At 54.2% G+C, this 20864-nt stretch overlaps 1 protein-coding gene across 1 annotated transcript in view; it reads right to left on the bottom strand.

The window, feature by feature from the left end:
- Positions 1–20864, bottom strand: part of PLCG2 (phospholipase C gamma 2) — a 151555-nt gene that overhangs the window by 14133 nt on the left and 116558 nt on the right. The window contains exons 23-30 of the mRNA XM_068992234.1: positions 18749–18845; positions 17385–17451; positions 15405–15562; positions 10391–10493; positions 8716–8925; positions 6673–6818; positions 6026–6140; positions 4938–5105 (exon numbers count right to left, since the gene is read on the bottom strand). Coding sequence (XP_068848335.1) covers positions 4938–5105; positions 6026–6140; positions 6673–6818; positions 8716–8925; positions 10391–10493; positions 15405–15562; positions 17385–17451; positions 18749–18845 — 1064 coding nt within the window. The remainder of the gene's footprint in view (positions 1–4937; positions 5106–6025; positions 6141–6672; positions 6819–8715; positions 8926–10390; positions 10494–15404; positions 15563–17384; positions 17452–18748; positions 18846–20864) is intronic.

The raw sequence follows: 20864 nt of genomic DNA, 5'->3' as shown, positions 1-20864 counted from the left end.
TGGGAGGAAATCTTTCCGTCCCTTGCCAGTCTGCCCTGTTCATCATCCTCCCCTAAAAGCCATTCCCTATTTGTAGTGAGGACCTGTGTCTGCCGGTCATTTAAATGTTTCTTTTTATTGAGGGAGAGGGTTAAGATGGGGCTGCATTCCCCACAGCCCTCCGCAGTGAGTAATGTTTAAGGCAACACATCTTAAAGGTTGGTTGTTTGGCTTGTTTTGATAGAGTAGTAGAACTGAATCGACAGCAGAAATTAACGTCTCATTCCCACCCACTCATACCTCTTATTACAGGAGGAACCACTGTTAACGGCTTTCCAAAATCATCTATGCAGTGTGTGTTTCCCTTAAAATCACAGAGAATAGTACCCTAACCAGCCATTCTGAATCTTACAGGTTCCACTGAACACTCTATCTTAGGGATTCACTATGTAGCCCTAGCTTGACTTGAAAGCTTTTTCTTAAATGGAAACATAGTTGACGTACAATATGATATTAGTTTCAAGCGTACTGCATAGTGATTTGACATCTGCATGTACTATGAAATGATTATCGCAGTAACTCCAGTAACCATCTGTCCCGAAGTAAGTACAGTTATTACCACATTCCTTATGCTGTTCCACAGTACATCCCTGTGGCTTATTAGTAAGTAGAGATTTGTGCCTTGAGAGCTTTATATTTGCCTTGTATCTACTGATTTTCTGGGACAAGCGACGCACAAAGTGCCTTCTGCCAGTCAGGTTTTGGCTTATTTGGTGATTATCTTTCTATCTCTTAGAGAATCTTTTAGTCTGTTAGTTGATTTATCATCTTTAAATAGTATCTATTGACTCTCTCTGTGTGCCACTTATGTTGAAGACACTGGCATGCTTACATAACTTGATAGCATCTCTCCCTTTCCCTTCCCCAATTGGGTAAACTGTACTATTATTTCTATGTTGACGTAGTATGTAATATTAGCATTCCATTTTGTAACCATAATTCTCCCACAGAGAGGCTTAGTTTTCCTGATATTTAGCAAAAGCCAAAAAAATACAATAAGGAACGCTTGAACACCCACGACCTAAATCTTACATTAACCTTTCACTTATGCTTATCCAAACACTACTCTATCGGGTGATATTTACTTCCTGTTTCAAAGAAAGATGAAGACATCTACACAGTTCTTTGTCAGCATGAATCTCATGAACAAGAAGTCCTTTTTGTGACGTAAAACTTATACACAATGATTTTTTTTCAATGTCCAACGCTCACCTCCTCCTTACTGACCTGACCTTTTTCCATTAGATATTCTGGCTGGCTAAAATTGTCTTTTGAGATCTTCAGTACAAGCTCATGGGAACATATAATCCCTGGACTGTGCCTGTTTGAACATATCCATCCTTTGATTTTACACTTGAGTGGGCACAAAACTCTCAGGTCACACTCTTCTCATTGAAGGATTCTGGGGGACCCTGCTCTCCTTGAATTCCACTGTAGAGAAGTTTTCTGAACTGTTTTCCCCCTATACGTGTTGGGAATTATGCTAAGATGTGCATCACCTCTGGGTCTTGTTAAGATGCAGATGCTGACTCCAGAGGCCTGGGACGGGGCCGAGGTTCCGCACCTCTATGGAGCTGGTCTCTGTGGAAGCTGTTGGTGTAGGTGTTGATCGACTGCCAGAACGCACGGCAGGGCCGAGTGCCCTGCCCACGCACGCAGAGCAGAGCGGGCCCGCCCAGTGCCCAGTGCGGGCCTCCCCGTTTGGGGCAGTCAGCTCTGCCCCCTCCCTCGGAGGGACGACTCCAGGTCCACAGACATCCTGCCACCGCCTAAGTCGCAGCCCTTCAAGTGGATGGGGCTGAAAGGTGCTGGCCAGTTTCACTAGAATCTGATGCCACTGTTCTTCTGATTGACACAAGCAAGACCCGAGCGGAAAGGGAAAAGGAGACACCGCTTGAAGCAGCGTCAGTGTGGCTGGTCAGGCGTCGCGGCAGCCCGAGGGTGGCAGGCAGAGTAAGAATAACATGGGGTTTGAAGTCAAGACATTCCCGGGTCTGAATCGCAGGCTCTGGTCGGTCAGGTGTGTGACCCCTGAGCTGGTTAATTAACATCTCTCGGCCCCAGAGTGCTTATATTTAAAAAGCGGAAATGATAAAACTTTCACAGGACTGCTGCGAGGATTAAGAGAGAGAGAGTTTTGAGGCGCCGAGCCCAATAAATGCTGTTTCCCTCTTTGCTGAGCTCCAGCTGGCTTAAAGGCTTAAGTGCACCCCTGGTAACAACAGGCAGGGTTTATTTTCGAGTTCAGAAGGCCCCTGAAGCCTTATGCACAAAGGTATTGTTATTCTGTGGCATGCCCTCCATGAATATGGATGTCCCAGGCAGGAGGGAGAGAGAAGGTCTTCCTGGGAGCATCTCACAGCCGTCACCTTCTGTATCATCCCTGAGATGTTCTTTGTGTTCTAAATGCCCCCAAGCTCAGTCACAGCGTTTTGGAGAGGAGTCCACACAGTTAAGGCGGCAGCTCTCTCTAAGTCCTGGAGGGGCTCCAGGGCTCCGTCAGGACCCCGTCTGGAGGGGGACATGGCAGAGCCCCTGCACCGTGCGGGATGCATCCGGGGGTTGCTGTGTCCAGAAGGGGAGGGCACAGCTACCACAAAGAAATCCATCACCACCTGATGCAAAGAAGTGACTCATTTGAAAAGACCCTGATGCTGGGAAAGATGGAAGGCAGGAGGAGAAGAGGATGACAGAGGATGAGATGGTTGGATGGCATCACCGACTCAATGGACATGAGTTTGAGTAAACCACAGGAGCTGGTGATGGACAGGGAGGCCTGGTGTGCTGCAGTCCCTGGGGTTGCAAAGAGTCGGACATGAACTGGAATCCCCTACAATGTAGATTTTGTGTTTGTTTGTTTGGCAGCTCTGCACTGCACGTGTGATCTTAGTTCCCTGAACAGGGATCAAACCCATGCCCCCTGCAGTGGAAGCATGGAATCCTCACCACTGGGCCACCAGGGAGTGCCCCTTACAAGGTTCTTGTCTATTTACCCTGATACTCTTATAATTTTTGATTTACGAACATTGTTGCCATATTATTTGTTGCAAATATATACATTATTGTTTATGGGAAAAAAAAGAAATCCGTTGTAAGCCTGACTGACTTGGCTGATGTGAAGGAGGTGAACTGCAGAGTGAAGAAGTCCTGCGGCTAACTAGCTGAGTTTCACGTCATTTGCTGGGAAGGGGGGGGCAAGTTAACCCAGAGGATTGGCAAACATCGGGCCTCTCGGACTTACAAACCAGTGTGCACTGCTCTTCCCAAATTAGGGGAACAGTGTGGCGTTTCTAACCAGGCAAGTGTTTCTCACGGGGAAGTGCGTGTCCTCAGACGGGCAGCCGAGGCCTTGTCCGGTCTTCTCCGAGTGCCGGCTGAGCAGCTGGCTCCACATGCAGCTTCCTGGCCCCGCCCCACAGGGGCTGAACAAGAGCACCGCGGGACCGGCCCAGGAGCCTGGACTCCCCCACCTCACACACACTCACCGAGTTGTAGAAATGATCAAAGGCAGATACAAAGAAAGGTGCAGAAACTTAGGGAGTATCTGATATGTTTCCAAGTTGAAAAGAATTTAAAAAAAAAAAAGACCCCAGGTTTTCAAGCAACATCAAGAAAAAAGATTATCTGTGTATCAGTTCAGTTCAGTTGCTCAGTCGTGCCCGACTCTATGTGACCCCATGAATCGCAGCACGCCACGCCTCCCTGTCCATCACCAACTCCCAGAGTTCACTCAGACTCACGTGCATCGAGTCAGTGATGCCATCCAGCCATCTCATCCTCTGTCGGCCCCTTCTCCTCCTGCCCTCAATCCCTCCCAGCATCAGAATCTTTTCCAATGACTCAACTCCTCGCATGAGGTGGCCAAAGTACTGGAGTTTCAGCTTTAGCATCATTCCTTCCAAAGAAATCCCAGGGCTGATCTCCTTCAGAATGGACTGGTTGGATCTCCTTGCAGTTCAAGGGACTCTCAAGAGTCTTCTCCAACACCACAGTTCAGAAGCTTCAATTCTTTGGCGCTCAGCCTTCTTCACAGTCCAACTCTCACATCCATACATGACCACAGGAAAAACCATAGCCTGAATAGACGGACCTTTGCTGGCAAAGTAATGTCTCTGCTTTTGAATATGCTATCTAGGTTGGTCATAACTTTTCTTCCAAGGAGTAAGCGTCTTTTAATTTCATGGCTGCAGTCACCATCTGCAGTGATTTTGGAGCCCCCCAAAAATAAAGTCTGACACTGTTTCCACTGTTTCCGCATCTATTTCCCATGAAGTGTATACAAATTACTAAAAGGAGAGTGGTCTTTTTCTCTCAAAAAAATGATCCTTGACAAACAGGGACCAGGGACCTCATAAAGAATCCAGAAGGATCTGTGGCTGTTTTTCTCAGAAATACAGGGCCCTTCTTCAGGCATGCAGGGGGTTGTGCTTTGCTCAGCATGGGAGACAATCAGAAGTGAATCAGCCTACCTCGGAGAAGAGGAAGGTGAAACTCTGACAGCCCAGATGACTTGCCCAGGACGAGGCGGGGAGGAGGGACCTAAGACCGTGGCTCTGGGCCTCGCCCTCCCCTCCAAGCACCTAACCAGCCCGAGCCTGCCTGAGGAGAGACCAACAGAGTCTAAGCTTCCAAAACAAAATCCAATTACGGTGCCAAGTGGACCGTCAGCTAGTAATCCGATGTTGGATGCAGGAGCCCCCGGAGCCGCCCAGCACCCCATCCTGCCTCCCTCCCCTGTCTCTGTCCCGCTCACGGGACTCCCACGAGGACCCACTGCTCAGCCTACCCATGAGTGAATACAAACCAAGACAAAGGCATCATTCTTTCCAAAAGCTGGCAACGCAAACCAAAAGACAATGCCGAGAAAAACTGAACGCTGTGATTAAAACAGGCCTTACCTGACTTTATGCCTTTAATGGGGTACGTGGCATGGGCCAGAAAGTTGGGATCGCTGAACATATCTTCCTCATAAACCACAAAGCGCAGAAACGCAAGGCTGGGGTCATAAATCTCAAAAGTCACCTTCTCCTGCGTTGGGGCCCAAACAGGGCTGAGGCCGTTGTCATCTGGAAGAAGATCCAGGCTCTTTCAGGGGTCCCTTTGTCCTGCTCTGTCTCAGCTCACCATCTCTACCCCCATCAGCTGTGGCTCTCCTTAGCAGCCATGTAAATTCACATCTAGGCCAAGATCTGATCCTTTTTGTTCCCCAGTGGCATCGCAGAGCTGGCCCTCAGTAAGCAGAGAAGATGGGACCACTTCTCCTTAGACTCTCCCATCTCAACTCCCTGGGGCGTGGGAGGGATGGGAGGTGGCCCACAGAGCAACAACAGGTTTGTAAGAAAGGAAAGAGGAGCTGGGGGCCACATCACTCGTCTGATGGGGGAGGCGGGCCAGGCTCTGAACAGGTGGTGGGTTCTGGAGTCACTGGGGAGAGCCAGCCTCAGGGAACAGGGAAAAGAGGCAACCTTCACCCTCCACAGGGCCAGCTTCACCGGCCAGTTTGTGAGCTGTTACCCGGCTGCCTTTTACCAGGAGCCAGTGATCCCAAGCCTAGAAAGCCCCCCAGTTCGGTTCTTCCCAGGCTTCAGATGGCAGAACAAGCCATTTCTCTGGGCCTCCCCGCCCGCTGTGGGGTCAGATCACCCAAGTTTGGCTGCAGCCTTGGGGGTGAGTCAGCATCCTCTCTGAGCCCTGGACTTAGGTGGGGGCTGATACATAGAGGGGACACCCCGGAGTGACGGGCACAGGGAGCCGCGGCCTCACCCAGGCCTCCTGACATGGGTGACGGGCTGAGAAACACCACGGTGGGTCTAGCTCTCAGGTCCTGCGGCCCTCCGTTGCCCCTCCGAGCTGCCCACAGAGGGCAAGGGGAACGAAGGGAAAGACCTGGCCACCAACACGTTAGTGAAGCCCCGCTGACCAGCATCTCCAACGTGCGGCTCAGCTCGCCTAAAGTCTCAGTGAGGAAAGGACCCAGGCAACTTACTCACAACTGTCGTCTTGAACTTGTTGTTGTCATACTCCGCTCCGCATATCTCCACCTCCACAAAGGGACACGCGATGCTTCGTCCGGGTTTGGGGAGATGACGGGCCCCCAGTACCTAGGACCCCAAGAGCCAAGTGTTAGAATTCCGCCCGCCCGCACTCCACCCTGGGCAGAGCTGGAGAGGTCTACATGGGTGGATTCTCGTTTCCTCATCACTGGTGAGGTGCTGCACCCTCCAGTAGCGGACACCCCCACCGCTTCCCTGTTGTGGACGAGGGAAATAGTTTCCAAACAGGAGAAGACAGACACTCTTAACAAAGAGACAAAGCAATGTCTAAAAGTCGGTTCAGTTTTAAAAAGCTTCCACCCCTCAAAGTGGCCATTGCAAGGATAAGCCCTCTCCTCAGTAAAGAGCAGAGAGCCGTGTCGCACCTGTTTTATTTCTCTCTCTCTGACCAGATGCTGACCCTGCTGAGCCCAGCAAGAGATGGATCTGTAACTCGCCCCACCGACAAGGGGAGGTGACCACCATGGACCTGGGGAGATGCCCTCCCGCCTCTCTGCCCTGCAACGGCCCTGGCGGGCACCGCAGTGAAAACCCTCAGCTGCATCTGGGTGCGGAGCCCAGGCAGAGGGCGGGGCCTTACCTTGACCGTCAGGGTCATCAGGATCTTCCTCTGGGACTCGGGCGGCATGGGGTCGTACTTCTCTGCCCTCATGCTCTCAGGCTGCAGGACGTAGCCTGTCCGCCCGTTGAGGGAGAAGAGCGCGTGGTTCATCTGCATGTACTTATCTGGGGAGGAGAGAGCTGCTGCTGAGAGGGGGCCAGAAGGGCGCCCAGGGGCTGGGTAGGGGAGGGCTTAGGCCTCCTTCCAGAAGTGACATGAGGCACGCCGGCAGATGAATGGATAAGGAAGTTGTGACACACGCATGCCACGGAACACTGTTCAGCCATAAAACAGCGAAACTGGGCCACCTGTCGCGAGGCAGATGGACCCAGAGTCTATCATCCAGAGTGGAGGAAGTCCGAAAGAGAAAAATGGGCATCAGATAGTGATGCGTATGTGCAGAATCTAGAAAAATGGCCCTGATGGCCCCAGGCCAGGAACAGAGACACAGATGCTGGGAAGGGACATGTGGACACTGGGAGGCCAGGGCTGACGCCCGCTCCTGCCATCTACAAGACAGACAGCTAGCGGGAAGCTGCCGGGGAGCCCGGGGAGCTCTGCGCTGACCGGGAGGGCTGGGCTGGGCGGCCCAAGAGGGAGGGATGGGTGTACACAGAGCTGACTCACTTCACCGTACAGCAGAAACTAGCACAACATTGCAAAGCAACTATACCCCAATGGAAGATGAAAATAATGTGAGGTGGCTGTGGAAACAGGTATCTGACTTAAAACTATGGATTTAAAAATTCATTAAAAACTCATGTTATTGGAAGAAAATCAGATTAAAAAAAACTCACACTGGGGACAACTTTCCGAGTATGATACAAAGTCCAGAATGTACTCAAAGCTAAACATTTTTACCCAGGACAAAATTTCCATAGAATCTGACATGCTTTAGAAAAATCTGTTTCACTCCACTGATAGGTAACTTTAACCTGTTAAGAAATCTGATATCTGTTTGCTGTGAATACTTACACCCCCTTAGAAAAATAAGAAGCATAAATATAATCTGCAGAAAAGAAAACGTCTATGTTTCTTAAGGATATGAAAACCTGGTTAACTTCTCTGTTACTCAGAGAAGTTACCAATAAGGGAAGCTCTGACTGCAGTGTGACACCAGTTTTCACTAACAAAGACTGAGGCGCCTGCCGAAACTAAGTTGGTGAAGTAAAGCCAGAAAAGAGTTTCACCCGTTTGCATTCCCATGCACAGCCTCCATGGAGGCGGTCTGGCAGAGTGTCTTGGCCCGGACACTCCTGGATACAGGCGTGCAGTGGTTTTGCTTGGGGCCAAGTTGGTCAAAGCTGTTGGATCCGCCCTGCACCACAGGTGCTCCCACGTGTGAAGGGAGGTTCACACAAGGTTACGGGCGGCAGTGCCATCTGCAACAGCAATGAAGGGAAGTCACCTCGGGCCGCCGCAGCAGGGCGCCAGTTGAGGACATGAGGGCTCCACTCAGTGGAGTCTGACGCAGGCACAAAGGAGGCAGTACTGATGAGCAGGCCTCCAAAGAGGCTGAAAGAACCATGCAGCGCCTCTGTGCCGCACACTATAGTTAACGCTGCCCTTTGCATGAAGAAGTTCGGCATGCCGGCTCTTTCCAGCAGAGGATTATCTCCAGAAGAGAGCCCGAGCAGAAAGTCTCCAGAGAGGGATGGCCCCAAAGAGGACGGGGGCCAGGACATAGCCACTGGACACCTGGGTCCAGCTGTGCCTGAAGCTCCCCTCCTAGACTTCTCAATTACATGAGCAAATGCATTTCCTTTTCTCCCTGAAACCAGACTGACCATGTCTGTCATTTACATCGGGAAGCCTGCCAGACACAAAGGTCTGGCGTGCCCAGTGGTCCCTCCACCGCTCCATTCAAGGGATGGGACCTCACGCTAGCATGCTGGCTGAACTCTGACGGCTCCTAAGAAAAACTACGTGCTCCGGCCACCACATCGCACTGATGGCCCCAGAAGAATGTGCCTGGAATGATGCCCCGGCATAGATTTACTGGCCACAGTAGGCCCCCTTTACCTGGAGTCTGGAAATTGAGTGCCACCATCTGGGAGCCACACAGCCAGAGGCGGAAGGGGTCGTAGTTGGACGAGTCCACCCGCTGTCCTTTGGGGTACACACGGGTCAGGCCCTTTTGATTGTATTTCAGGAGATCGCTGGGCTTCTGTCTGACGATACTGTCAGCCTTCGTCTCCACAAAGGAGCGGATTTCTCGGAAGTCAGGGTTTTCTGCACAAAGAGAGGGAGTCAACGTTTATCCTGTGTCTCGTGAGTTTTTCTTAACACCACTGGCAGAATGTGCAGGTCATCAAACACAACCCGGAACCTCTCTCGGAGAAGATGTCCAAATGCTTGTGACGATCCCGTCATAACTGGTTCTGCAGTGGGCTCTTGCCCTCTGGGGAAGTCTCAGAGATGAAAGGGCAGCCCAGGGTTCCCACTGCTTCTTAGTCTAGGATTAATGTAATCTGCTTTTTTTGTTTAAAACTACCAGCAGCCTTGTGCAGGAAAGCACCAAAGCGATACAGGATGCAGTTATAGAAAGGTGTGGTGCAGGACGGGATCAGCAGGGAGGAGGTCTGAGGAGTGGAAGATGCAGACAGGGCCCTGGCTTCCTCAGCGAAGGTGTCACAGACGTGAGATGAGTGAACCCAGCATCTTGATGGAAGGAGGACCGCCCACCCGCAGGAAGCGGGGATAGAGAGAGGAGACGGGGTCCTGTGGAGGGACAAAGAATGGGAAGCAGCGTAGAGGAAACGCAAACAATTCTTGAAGTGTTTGGATAAAGCTCTGCTTTAGGTAGGACAGCTCCTGTAACACGCCGGGCCTGGCCGACTCCGGTTAAGAGCGCCAGCCTCTTGCCCTGGACGTCGAGAGGTGCCCAGGGACCAACCTCCGGGCGACCATTAACTCTGGGGTTTAGGACTGCCTCTCTCCCTGCCCTGGAATTAAAGCAACCACAGGAGTTGCTTGCAAGGGGAAAGAAAATATGACTAGGACCATTGTAAGTGCAAAGAACCTGCTGCTTTGGAGAATGTGGTCAAAGATCCACTTTTGAATTCTCCTGCAGCAGGCCTCCAAAGACAACCCAGGTCCTGACCTCTGGAACCTGAGACCATGTTCTTTCAAAGGGACTTGGCAGATGGCAGGCTTGAAGTGGGGAGATTACCTGGCCCTAAATGAAACCACACAGTCTTTGTACTTGCGAGGCTGAGGGAGATGGGACTACAAAGAGAAGGCAACATGACCACAAAGGTGGGGACTGGAGTGACCTGGCCAAAAGCCAAGGAATGCCAGCGGCCGCCAGAAGCTGCCAGAGGCCAGGTCCAGACCCTCCTCTGGAGGGAGCGGGGCCCTGCTGACACCCTGATTTCAGCTCCGTGATACTGACTTCAGTCCACGACTATGAGAGAATAAACATGTATTGTTTCTGCCACCAAGTGTGTAATAATTGGTTACGTGGGCAGGAAAAAAAAAACCAATCCACCCTTTAAGAGGGTTTCTCCTTCTAAAGATACCAGGAGGGCCTGCTTCACCAGCATCCTGGCCCTGAGGACACTCTGACGGGAAGGTTCCCACTTGGCATCCGGAGGATGAGCAGGAAGCACCGTCACTGTGCTGCGTGACAGCGCCAGGCTCAGGAAGGAACCCCGTGTTCACAGAGGCGGGGAGGCGGGGTGACGGCAGGCGGTACCGAGGCTGTCCTTGGTCTTGCTGGTTGGCTTGCAGTAGACGACCAGGTCTGAGAGCTCGATGGCGATGGACTGGTTCTTCTCCCAGTACTTCATGTTGTTCTCCTGTGTGGAGCCAGCCGTCTTTAGTTTCCGCTCTCAAGTTGGCCCCTGGGAAACCCCATTCTTCCAGCTCAGCTGGCGGGCGCCCTCCTCCTCCGACTCTCCCCCTCGTCTTTCCACTTGGCCCTCGCGCACGCACAAAGTGCAGTGGTGGAGAGTTTTCCCTCCCCTGACCCCCGCCCCACTCCCCGCTTCCTCTGCCTGCGGAAATTCTCCACTACGCCATCCGGACCCCGAAGCAGCATAGAGCTCAGTCTCCAACCGCGGCTCTCGAGAATACCAGGGACGAGGGCTCTTCTTTATCACCACCTCTCTCCTGAACCCTCTTGCTCTCACCCGCTGCCCTATCCAGCCCACTAAAATCACTCTGTCACAGCTCATCCAAAATTCTAGTTGTCCCAGTTCAGGATCTCTGTAGACCATGGCAGCTTTGTGCTCACTCGCTGTCCCCTGAACCATGCACAGCTTTGTGCAAAGGGCCCTCTGGGGACCAGACCACACGCCGTAGACTTGGGAGCCATTCGCCCCTGGAGGACCCCACAGTCGCAGACAGGCCGCTCGCCCCGCTTGCTCCACTCCAAACCAGGCCTCCCTCTCAAGCCCTGCCAACCTTGGACTCATCCCCCCAGGGGCCACAGTGGGGATGGACCCCCTGGGAGGATTATCACGTACCGGTGGCAACATTCAGCATGGGGGTGGGCAGGGGGTGGCGCTGCCTGGCTCCAGGCATCGCACACTGAGTGAGTGCTTGACGGATACTATCTAAGCCCACCCATCCCCGAGAGGAAGACTGTTTCTCTGTTCTCCAAAGAACCCGCAGCACACAGGGTGAGCAGCTGACCCCAGGCCCCGCAGGCCTAGGCCGAGACCAGAGGCCTGAGCAGCGGCCTCACCCGTGTCACCACCCTGGCCCCGGCGCTTCTGCACCCTCGGCCACCGGGTGCCGGAGGAGACCTCGCTGCAGCGCCCCCAGGCTCACAGGCTGGGTCCCCCTGAACCACAGCGCTGCCCGTCCTGGCCCCTCCCCCCTCCCTTCTCGGCAGGCCCGTGGGTCCCTCTTCCTCTGGGCCCCCCGCCTCACTCTTCCAGGACGCCTTCCTGGAGACCTCCATCCGGGACTAGGAAAGAGACGCTGCGTCCCCCACACCTTCCGGAATGCCCACAGCCTCCCCCGACCTTGCACCGTCCCTCATCCGACTGTCCCATGCTGGTGCCTTTCAGCATGAGTGTCCAGACCCGTGTCCCGCCCCCTGACCCGAGACAGGTCCCTGGGAAGCAGGACTCCCCGCGGGTGGCGAGTCCCCAGGTGACAGGTGGTGACAGGAGTGTCACGGCAGTTGCCCAGCGGGGACTGGACTCGCGGGCGGGTCTGAAAGCTGGCCTGAGTTGCTGGCTTTCCCGAGTGGGCCAGCCATCAAGCCTCTCTGCCTCAGTTTCCTCATCTGTATGATGGGGCTAACGTGAGTCCCTCCCTGCTGCAGCTGTTATGCTAACTCAGGAAGGAGGCCTCTCCCCTCGCTGGACATGTAGGAAACAAGGGTGCCACACAGACTGCCCCGGAGACACCTTTCCAGGCCAAGGACAAGAGCGTCCCCTTTTTAAATGAGTGGGGAAGGACACTCGAACTCTTCTGGAAGAATGCCTTCACCTAGGACTGCCGACAAAAGTCCCGAGGCCCCCGTGAACCCTAGCAGTGACCAGCAAACAAGCCTGTCACCTGAGCTCAGCAACCACCTCACCGGGGCAGATTGGAACGTGAAGTTTGCCAGAGTTCATCTAAGCACACCCAGCCTCCTCCAGCCGCTCCCACATGCCCTGAATCCCCTAGGCACCAAACAAGCTGCAGCAGTAAGGCTCAAAGGGCTGGCATGGGATGGGCGGGCACGGAGCAGGGAAGGCGTCAGCCAGTCCGCAGCCGATGCTTCAGGGAGACTCAAGCCCCAGGTGTGCTCTCCTGACCCCTGTGTCCACCTGGCACTGCCTTCTTGGTGCCCAGTCTTCACCACAGGCTGTCTGGGGAGAGGAAACCCTGGCAACGACGCAGCTCGCTTCTAGTGACGATAGGACCGCTTTAAAGTCAGGGTGGGGTGAAGCAAGACACACCTGTGTCTCAGGGCGGGGACCTCTGGCCTCACAGAAGACAAAGCAAGGAAAGATTACAGAGCATCACTTTTTCTCTCAACTTCAGCAAAAAGCAGGATCAGTTCAAGATGAAACACAGCTGCTACTTCAAAACTGCGCAACAGCTCCTCTCCAGACCCGCAGTTTTGCCCAGAGGCTGTCCCAGAGTTTGGCATCACAGTGCACTTAATCAGTCAGGCTTTGGAAACTAACTAGACAGACCTCAGTGACTGGTCTTTTGCCATCAACCAAAGGAAGCCAGAGATGACGTAAAACTACAGGGCCCCGGGCAGGTTCTCAGGGCCTCGGTGAGGAGCTCCCAGGAGTGCGCCGAGGGCACAGTGCATGTTGGTTTCCCGGTGGCACCAGCCGCTCCCACAGCTGGTTATGCCCAGCACAGGACCTTGGTTACTTCTGCTGCCTCTTATTTTTTGGTTTTGTTTTCTGAACATTCATAATCAATATGAGAAGGCTCCTCTATCCATGGACTTCTCCAGGCAAGAATACTGGAGTGGGATGTCATTTCCTTCTCCAGGGGCTCTTCCCGACCCGGGGATCGAACCTGGGTCTCCTGCATCGCAGGCAGACTCTTTACTGGCTGAGCCACCAGGGAAATCACCATGAGAGGACTTAGCAGATGTAAAAGCTAGTTTAAAAGGACTGTAGATCAAAGGCAGAGAACAGCAGGCTTGAAGAGCTAGGCTTAGTTTCAAAACCCTTCCTGCGATGGGGAATGCGGGGGACAACCTTCCAGCCAAGTCACGTTTTCTTCCAGAAGAAACGGAGAGAGCCAGGGGCTTCCCAGGTGGTGCTAGTGGTAAAGAACCTGCCTACCAATTCAGGAGACCTAGGGGACACGGGTTCGAGCCCTACGCTGGGAACATCCTCTGGTGGAAGGCGTGGCAACCCACTCCAGAATTCTTAGGCCTAGAGAATCCCCATGGACAGAGGAGCCTGGCGGGCTACAGTCCATGGGGTCGCAAAGAGTCGGACATGGCTGAAGCAACTTAGCACGCAGGAAGCACCAGGCCAGAGGGTGTCACGGCCAGGCCCTCTCCTCTCCCAGCCGCACGCTCGGAGCAGGCTTGAGTGCCTGAGAATAAGTCTACAGGGAACGGTGGCTAGACACTCTCTCTAGGCTGTTTATCCTCGGCTAGAGGGGCCCAGAACGTCACACCCTAGAACATGCTCAGGAGGTCCACCGCCTGGCAAGCGGCGCCGGCCAGATCGTGATGACGACCACTCAGCTGACACTGAAAACCACACCTGGAAGGAGACGGGGAGGCCATCTCTCAGAGAAGCCCAGGACAGCGGGCCCCGCCCCCGGGCCTCGGAGGCGCTGCGCTGGAGGCGCGAGCGCGCAGATGAGAGGGCCCCGCAGGGGCGGGGCAGCCTGCCGGCCACAGGCTCGCGGTCCATCCCGAGTGACTGATGTGACGGCGCGACGAGCCTCGCAGAGAATAAGGACCCGTACGTAAGGCCTCGTGACGAGGATCCGGGATGGGAGGAAGATGGGAGGCACGCCAGGGAAGGTGCCCGTCTGAACAGCCCTCGGCACAAAGTCCTATAAAGAAGAGGACTTGACTCCGAGGTGTTGGAAAGATGAGTCCCGGAGCCTCTGGTAACCAGCGACTGGCCAACTGTGCAGTCGCCCCCAGTGGGGGAAGAAAAGGTCAGGCCAGTACACTGGAGGAGGGAGGCTCGTCGCCTGCAAGCCAAGGTCAGAGGGGTCCAGGGGAACCTGAGGGAGTTCCGGGCTCAGTCCTTTGGGCCAGGACCTGCCTGAGAAGCAGCTGGGCACATGGGGAACCTTACTAAAGCTTCTTCCCAGCTCTGCGGCCACAAGAAAGGGCAGACAGCACTAAGCTCCATCACCCAAGAGACGACAATGCCTCGAGGCCCTCCAGGCACGACAACAGTGCAATGGTGAAATGCCACCATGACCTCAGGCCCTGCTGTGTGTCAGGCGCGGGCCCAGTGGCGTCCATGCACCGTCCCACTTCGTCCTCACCGCACCCTTGGACTTAGGTACCCGGCTCCCCGTTTTACTGACGAGGAAACCGAGGCCCAGAGGAGTGTGGTTACCTGCCCAGGGTCCAGCCATGCCAGGAGGCACACTCCAGTCGGCCTAGTTCTAACCCTTCTGTTCTTACCTAGAACCTCACCCTTCAGAAAACCGCCAGTGGTTAGGACTCTGTGCTTCCAGTGAGGGCAGTGTGGGCTCGACCCCGGCCCGGGAACTAAGATCCTACATGCCCGTGGGGGGCGGCCCCCAGAATAAAAACTGAAACAAAGGAAAGACCTTTCAGGATAAATCCTCAAAAGCTCATGCCCATCTGGAGTGGAAGTTCCCCCACAAGAACAGAAACTTCTGGAAGCAAGGAGCTGGGTCTTATGAATTCCAGTACGCCCAGGGCCCTTTCCAGTCCAGGGAGATGAGCTCAATGAATGCACAGGAAGGATCCAGGCTGCTTGGGATAGTATTTAGAAGCAAGATAACATTTAAAATGAGGATGGCAAAGCTTTGTTGTTAAGATACATGAAGCCGGACAGGCCTCAAACATCAAGGGTCACCGTGCACACGCTGAACCTTCAAAGGTTTCACAAGAGACCCAGCACCCCCAGGAAGACCCCGCGCCCCCTTCCTCTCCGCAACGCCCCTGCTGTCTGAGCTCCCCGCCTGCCCTGCCCCCCAAATTCTCTGTGGTTGCAGCCTGGACCCACCCACACCTCGGCAGAGGACCAGAAGCCCGAGGACACCAGGCTCAGCGGAGCCCAGGTGCCCAGGCTTACCTTGGTGTCCATCTTCCAGGTGATCTCCCGGATGCTCTGGAACCACTCGAACAGCTCCTCCACGCTGTCCGTGGCAAACTCTACCGGAGGGTCGCCCTGCTTCTTGGGCTCCAAGACAAAGACGAAAGGCTTCTGGTTCTTCCCATGTGGGGCTTTAACTTTGGGGAAAGGATAACAAAAGTCCTGATCAGCCTGACAGAAGGCCAAGACGCCCGGACTTCTAGGCCCCAGGCCACTTCTCTTACGACCCCAAGCTGACCGTCACTGTGGATGTCGGCGCTGACTGGGACGTCTGTCTTGGATCAGGTAGTAGTCTGGGTTTTAATGCGTGTCTTAAATGTGAATGTGACCCTATCTGGAAATGGGGGTCTGGGCAGACGTACGGAAGGATCTCAGGAGATCATCCCTGCCTTCCAGGTGGACCCTAAACCTGAGAACCAGTATCCTCATCACAGGAAGGAGAGCAAAAGGGAGCCCGAGACACTGGGCAGTCAGCTGGCCATCAACGATGGAGACAGGGACTGGAGTGATGGGCACAGGGCACGCGTGGCCAGCAGCCCCGAGAAGCTGGGGTCAGTCTCTCTGCAGAGAAAGCATGCCCTAGACAGAGAAAACGATGTCTGCAAGAGGAAAAACTATCTGCCAAATAATCCCCTCAGCGAAGACCTCTGGGCTCATCTGCCAGGCAGCGCTCTAAGCAGGTCTCCTCCCACTGTATCTTATCTAATCCTCGTCGCCGCTTTCTGCGGTATTCTTCCCGTTTCACAGGAGAGAAAACAGGGACTGGCTGAGGCAGAGTAGCCCACGGAAGGCCACAGAGCTGGCAGTGGCCAAAGCGGAGGCTCGACTCAGACCTGACTCCCCTCCCCGCTCGCCAGCCTGAGCCACAGGCCTGTGCCCTGAAAATGCCGCGCAGGGTGGTACAAAGGGCGAGGGAAGGGAGGACAGAGCACCCTAGGTCCGGCGGAGCGGCTCAGCCCTGTCCAGCTCTCTGCGACCCCATGGACTGTAGCTCGCCAGGCTCCTCCGTCCATGGAATTCTCCAAGCAAGAATAGCGGAGTGGGTTGCCATTCCCTTCTCCAGAGGATCTTCCCGACCCAGGGATCGAACCCAGGTCTCCTGCATTGCAGGCAGATTCTTTACCATCTGAGCCACCAGGGACGTCCTGGATCCAGCCCATCCCATAACTCGCAGCAGAACCTCAGGCAGCTCCTATGGTCACTACGGGGCTTGGTTTTCTCATCTGTTAATTGGAATGAGAGTCCTTCTCCCACTTGCTGAGGCAAATGGACTGATGGGCTGTGGTGGGGTGGGGGTCGAGGTGGGAGGGGCAGAGGACATGGAAGCCAGCTCTGGAAACCTGGGCAGCCCCAGAGACGCAAGCTGCTCTGGCTTCTTGCCCAGAGAGCCTCTCCTCACTGCCTCCAGCCCTTCCATCTTAAAAGGCCCAGGAAGCCCTGTGCAGATCACACCCCTGCCACCACGGGCCCGCTGAGGCTGTGGGCTCCCTCCTGCCCCAGGCTCCGAGGGGGAGGCCAGGCTTCCTGACGCCCAGCTGAACTGAAGGCAGCTGCAGCCTTGGGGGGGTTATGACAGGCGCAGGGTCTTGCAGGGCCTGAGAGGTGGAGCTGGGCTGAGAACTGACACCCCCAACCCCACACTCCACTGCACGGATGTCTCGGCTCCTCTGAGAAAAGCCCAGGGAACCCAGCCAGGCCCCTGAAATAAGGATGACAGCGTCGGGAGTAAGAGCAGCCCACGCCCATCCAGCACTTGTTACGTACACACCAGACTGTTTCCACACTGTACAGATGTTAACAGCGTAGCAATCTGTGAGACGTAAGATAAGTCATTGACCAGCCTGGCCCAATACTCAGCTTCAGTACTCAAGCTGAGGCTAGAAAGACCCACCCCCTGCCCGGGGGGGCAGAGGGGACGACTTGGGTGGGAATCCAGGCTGAGACCACGTGTGCACATACCAACATTATAGATGTTGAGATTCAGGATTCCTCTGCAAAGGGACCCTAAGGGATTGTCTTCAATAATCTGTGAAGAAACAAGACATAACTCACGTTCGTCTTAACGGGAATAATAAAAAGAGAACCAGTTTCCAAAGCACACCATTTAGCAGAGACACTGCCTGTGGAACTGTTTAAAATGCATTTTCATCACAGGCTACGTCCATGGGGAGAGAGCTAAATAATGAAGCCTGTTGCTGACGGGGACCCAGCGGGGAGTAGGTGCCAGCAGGCTCAGCATTTCATTTCCCAACCTGTAAAAACACGCCTTGTGCAGTCTAGAGCAGGTTTCAAAGTGTTTCCGCAGATCTGGTTTCAAAAGAACACCCTAGACCCTTTGTTGTGACGTTATTATGAAATGGGACTGGCCTCCTTCTCCAGCCCAGCTCAAGAACCTTCTGTGGCTCCCTGTGTCCTACGGAACCAACACCCAAGCTCTGCAGTCTGGTCTCCGGGCTTTCCGCTCCATCTGCCAGCACATCTGAAGCATCGCAGAGGCCAGGTGAGATGGGAGTATCTTGGTCTCCGAAAAGCTGGTAGAACTGTGCATCTGCTCATTGCATGGACTCATCCCCACCCTCCACCGGGCTAATGCTGACTGTGGGTAATGGGCAACATGGGACAGACACAGCTGGGAGGGTCACGTCTCTGCCTCAGGCTGAGCACAGTGAACTGCGTTTCCACCACCACACTTTGGCTCAGGCTGTACCTCCCACCTGGAATTCCCTCCTGCCGGTCTCTCGCTGTTGAACTCTAACTTGACTTTTAACGCTCAAAGGCCCCTTCCACCATGCAGCCTTCCCAGACTGCCCCCAACTCTCTTAGAAGAAAGTCTAGGATTTCAGCCTCAGTGCACTGCTGTCACCTTGAAGTAGCTGCTCGTCAAGCTTTCTGAGCAAGAGGCAATGAGTAGAAACCAGGTTTGCAATGTCACCAGAAGAGCCTCCCCTCACCCTCCAACGTGCGCCGGCTTACTTACTCACACCGAGCACGTTCTGAACGTCTGGCTGGCCAAGCTAAATGTGTTTCATCTGCAAGCCGGTTTAAGCAAAGGACAAATTCCCCGTCTGGCCGTTTTCACCCTGGAGGGAATCCTCCTACATACGCAAAGCCTTCCGGCCCAGCGCAACCTAATTTAAACCTGCCTATCTGGTCACAGACTTTCACCCACAACTCGGGGACAGTCCTAATTTCCCCATCATTCTGCTGTCCCTGGTCCAGAGCTCAGGGCAACATATGCAAAAACGTGTCCACAGAGCTGGCTCGGCAGAGCCTCCAGAACAGGATCGGCGGGTCCCTCCCTGCAACGAACGATGGAGACTCACCTGCTTATCCGCCTCCTCCCCTTCTGCTGGTGAAATGTCCTCAACGTAATTGGACGGGAAGTACTGCTGGATTCTGGTCCCATAGTCTCCTTTCCACCTACAGAAACACAGAAGGCACTTTCGGGGCCTCAGCCGAGTGCTGTTAACCCTCATCACTGCTCGCTAGCTCCCTGCTGCTGGGGCGGGGGAGGGGCCGGGGGCCGGGCCAGGACTCCCCCGCAGCAGGGTCCTCTGCTGTGTCCCCAGCAGAGACTGCTAGGGCTCGCCATCCCCTGCCCAGGACCCTAGTGTTTGGCAGAGCCACCGAGTCCCAAGTTTCAGTGCTTTAACTGGACATCAGATACTGTACAAGACAAAAGCTTGGTTCTAGCGGAGGCCCAGGCCCTTCAGGGAGGGCTATGAATTTAGAGATGGGGGTGAGGGTAAGGAAGGGTCTGCCGTCAGATGGCCTGGACTCGAGTCCCAGATCCTCTACCAACCACACTGGTGCCCTGAGCCTCAGATCCACCGTCTGGGTGTGGGGGCGGTCCCCGTGTCCCCCTCAGGATCTTACCGGGGCCACAGGAGTTAACATCGTCTTGCGTTTACATATAAAGCGCTCCATAGTGTTAGTTCTTGTTATTCAGCTAAAGCTGTGCCCCCACCCCCGACCTTCCCACCGTGGTAGCAAAACTAATAACATGAGACATTATCAACTTTGTACGTGTCTTGACTCAAAGAAACTGGCCGCACCTCCAAGATGCCCCCAAGTCTGATGCCTGGACTGGATCCTCCTCTGAGCCCTCCCATGGCCCACTTTCTGCAGCCAGGGGGCTCCTTCCAGAATGCTCTTCTGACCCCACCACACTGAGGCCTTCAAAATCAAGCCGAGACTGTGTAGCTTGGCCATCATAATGCTCTAACTCAGGGACCTCAACTCCTGCCTCTCTCTGACTTGAACCGGATATTCATTCCAGACCGTCTGTGGCCCACTCCCCACATGGCCCTGCCATGCTCTCTACCTTCTATGCCATACTCAATGCCCTCTATAGCCACCTAGCAATATAAGACTCAGCCGGGGTCTTCCTCTTCCAGGGAGCCTTCCCTGACTGCCAGGCTGAGCGCTCTTCCTCTGTGCTCCCTGGCATCTTTCCCCACAGCTGTCAAAGCGGTCCACACCTTATATTAACTTACAGTTACCCATCAGTTTCCCTTCTACACGCGACCTTCCTCAGTCTTAATCAAATCTACACTCGGCAGCACTTAACGCATTACTGACTGGAAACATATTAACTCCACAGGCATTAGTTTCCCTGGTCAATAATGTTAATAAATGTTTGCTGAGCTGAACAAGCAGAGAGGACTGCCTGTCCCACGGCCTGGTGGAAACAGAAATGCCAGCTGTGAGCCCCTTTCACATACCCTTCAGCCTTCATTTCTCCAGCCCTATCTCCAGCAAAGTCTGGCTGTATGGGCAACTGTATGGGCAACCGTGTGGGCAACTGTATGGGCCATGTGCCCAGAACTGGGTAGTTTACACCTGCGGCCCAGGTGTAATTATTAACTATGCATTCCCTTCACTCTCAAATGCATGCCAGTTTAAACAAAAATGATGTGGTCCTCTAATCTGGAAGGATGCAAAAAAAAAATATGTGGTTCGAGGCAGGCATCCCACTAGGTGGCGATACTGACACCAGGCAGAGAGTAAGCAAGGAGGGCGCCTCAGGAGGGCCTACAGTTTACCCGCAGCCCCTCGCCAACAGCACTCACTCCAGTCTCTTAACCCATCTTGAGACAAAAGCCTCTGTGGATCCAGGTAAGCAATGGGTTTAAAAAGAGGGTGATCTCCAAATTGAAAGAAAACAGCTGGTAAGCCTCTGGATCTAGCACACGAGTGAGCAGAGCGTGTGGCCCCGTGAGTCAGAAGGCCGAGCTTCAAATCTCAGGCTGCTCTGTGACCCTGGCAAGGCGCTGCTTCTCGTGCCTCACTGTCCTCATGCGTGAAGTGCAGGGGAGCAAAGCAGCAACCTTACAGGGTCACTGTGTGGACCACAGGAATGACTTCAAATGAACTCCTTATGATGGTGCTCAACACTGCTCCATCTGAGCCACTATTCAGACCTCTAAGTCAGGTCTG

The sequence above is a fragment of the Capricornis sumatraensis genome, chromosome 20 (assembly GCF_032405125.1).
Source record: "Capricornis sumatraensis isolate serow.1 chromosome 20, serow.2, whole genome shotgun sequence".
In the NCBI taxonomy this organism is placed as follows: domain Eukaryota; kingdom Metazoa; phylum Chordata; class Mammalia; order Artiodactyla; family Bovidae; genus Capricornis; species Capricornis sumatraensis.
This window is presented reverse-complemented; position numbering and strand designations above follow the sequence as displayed.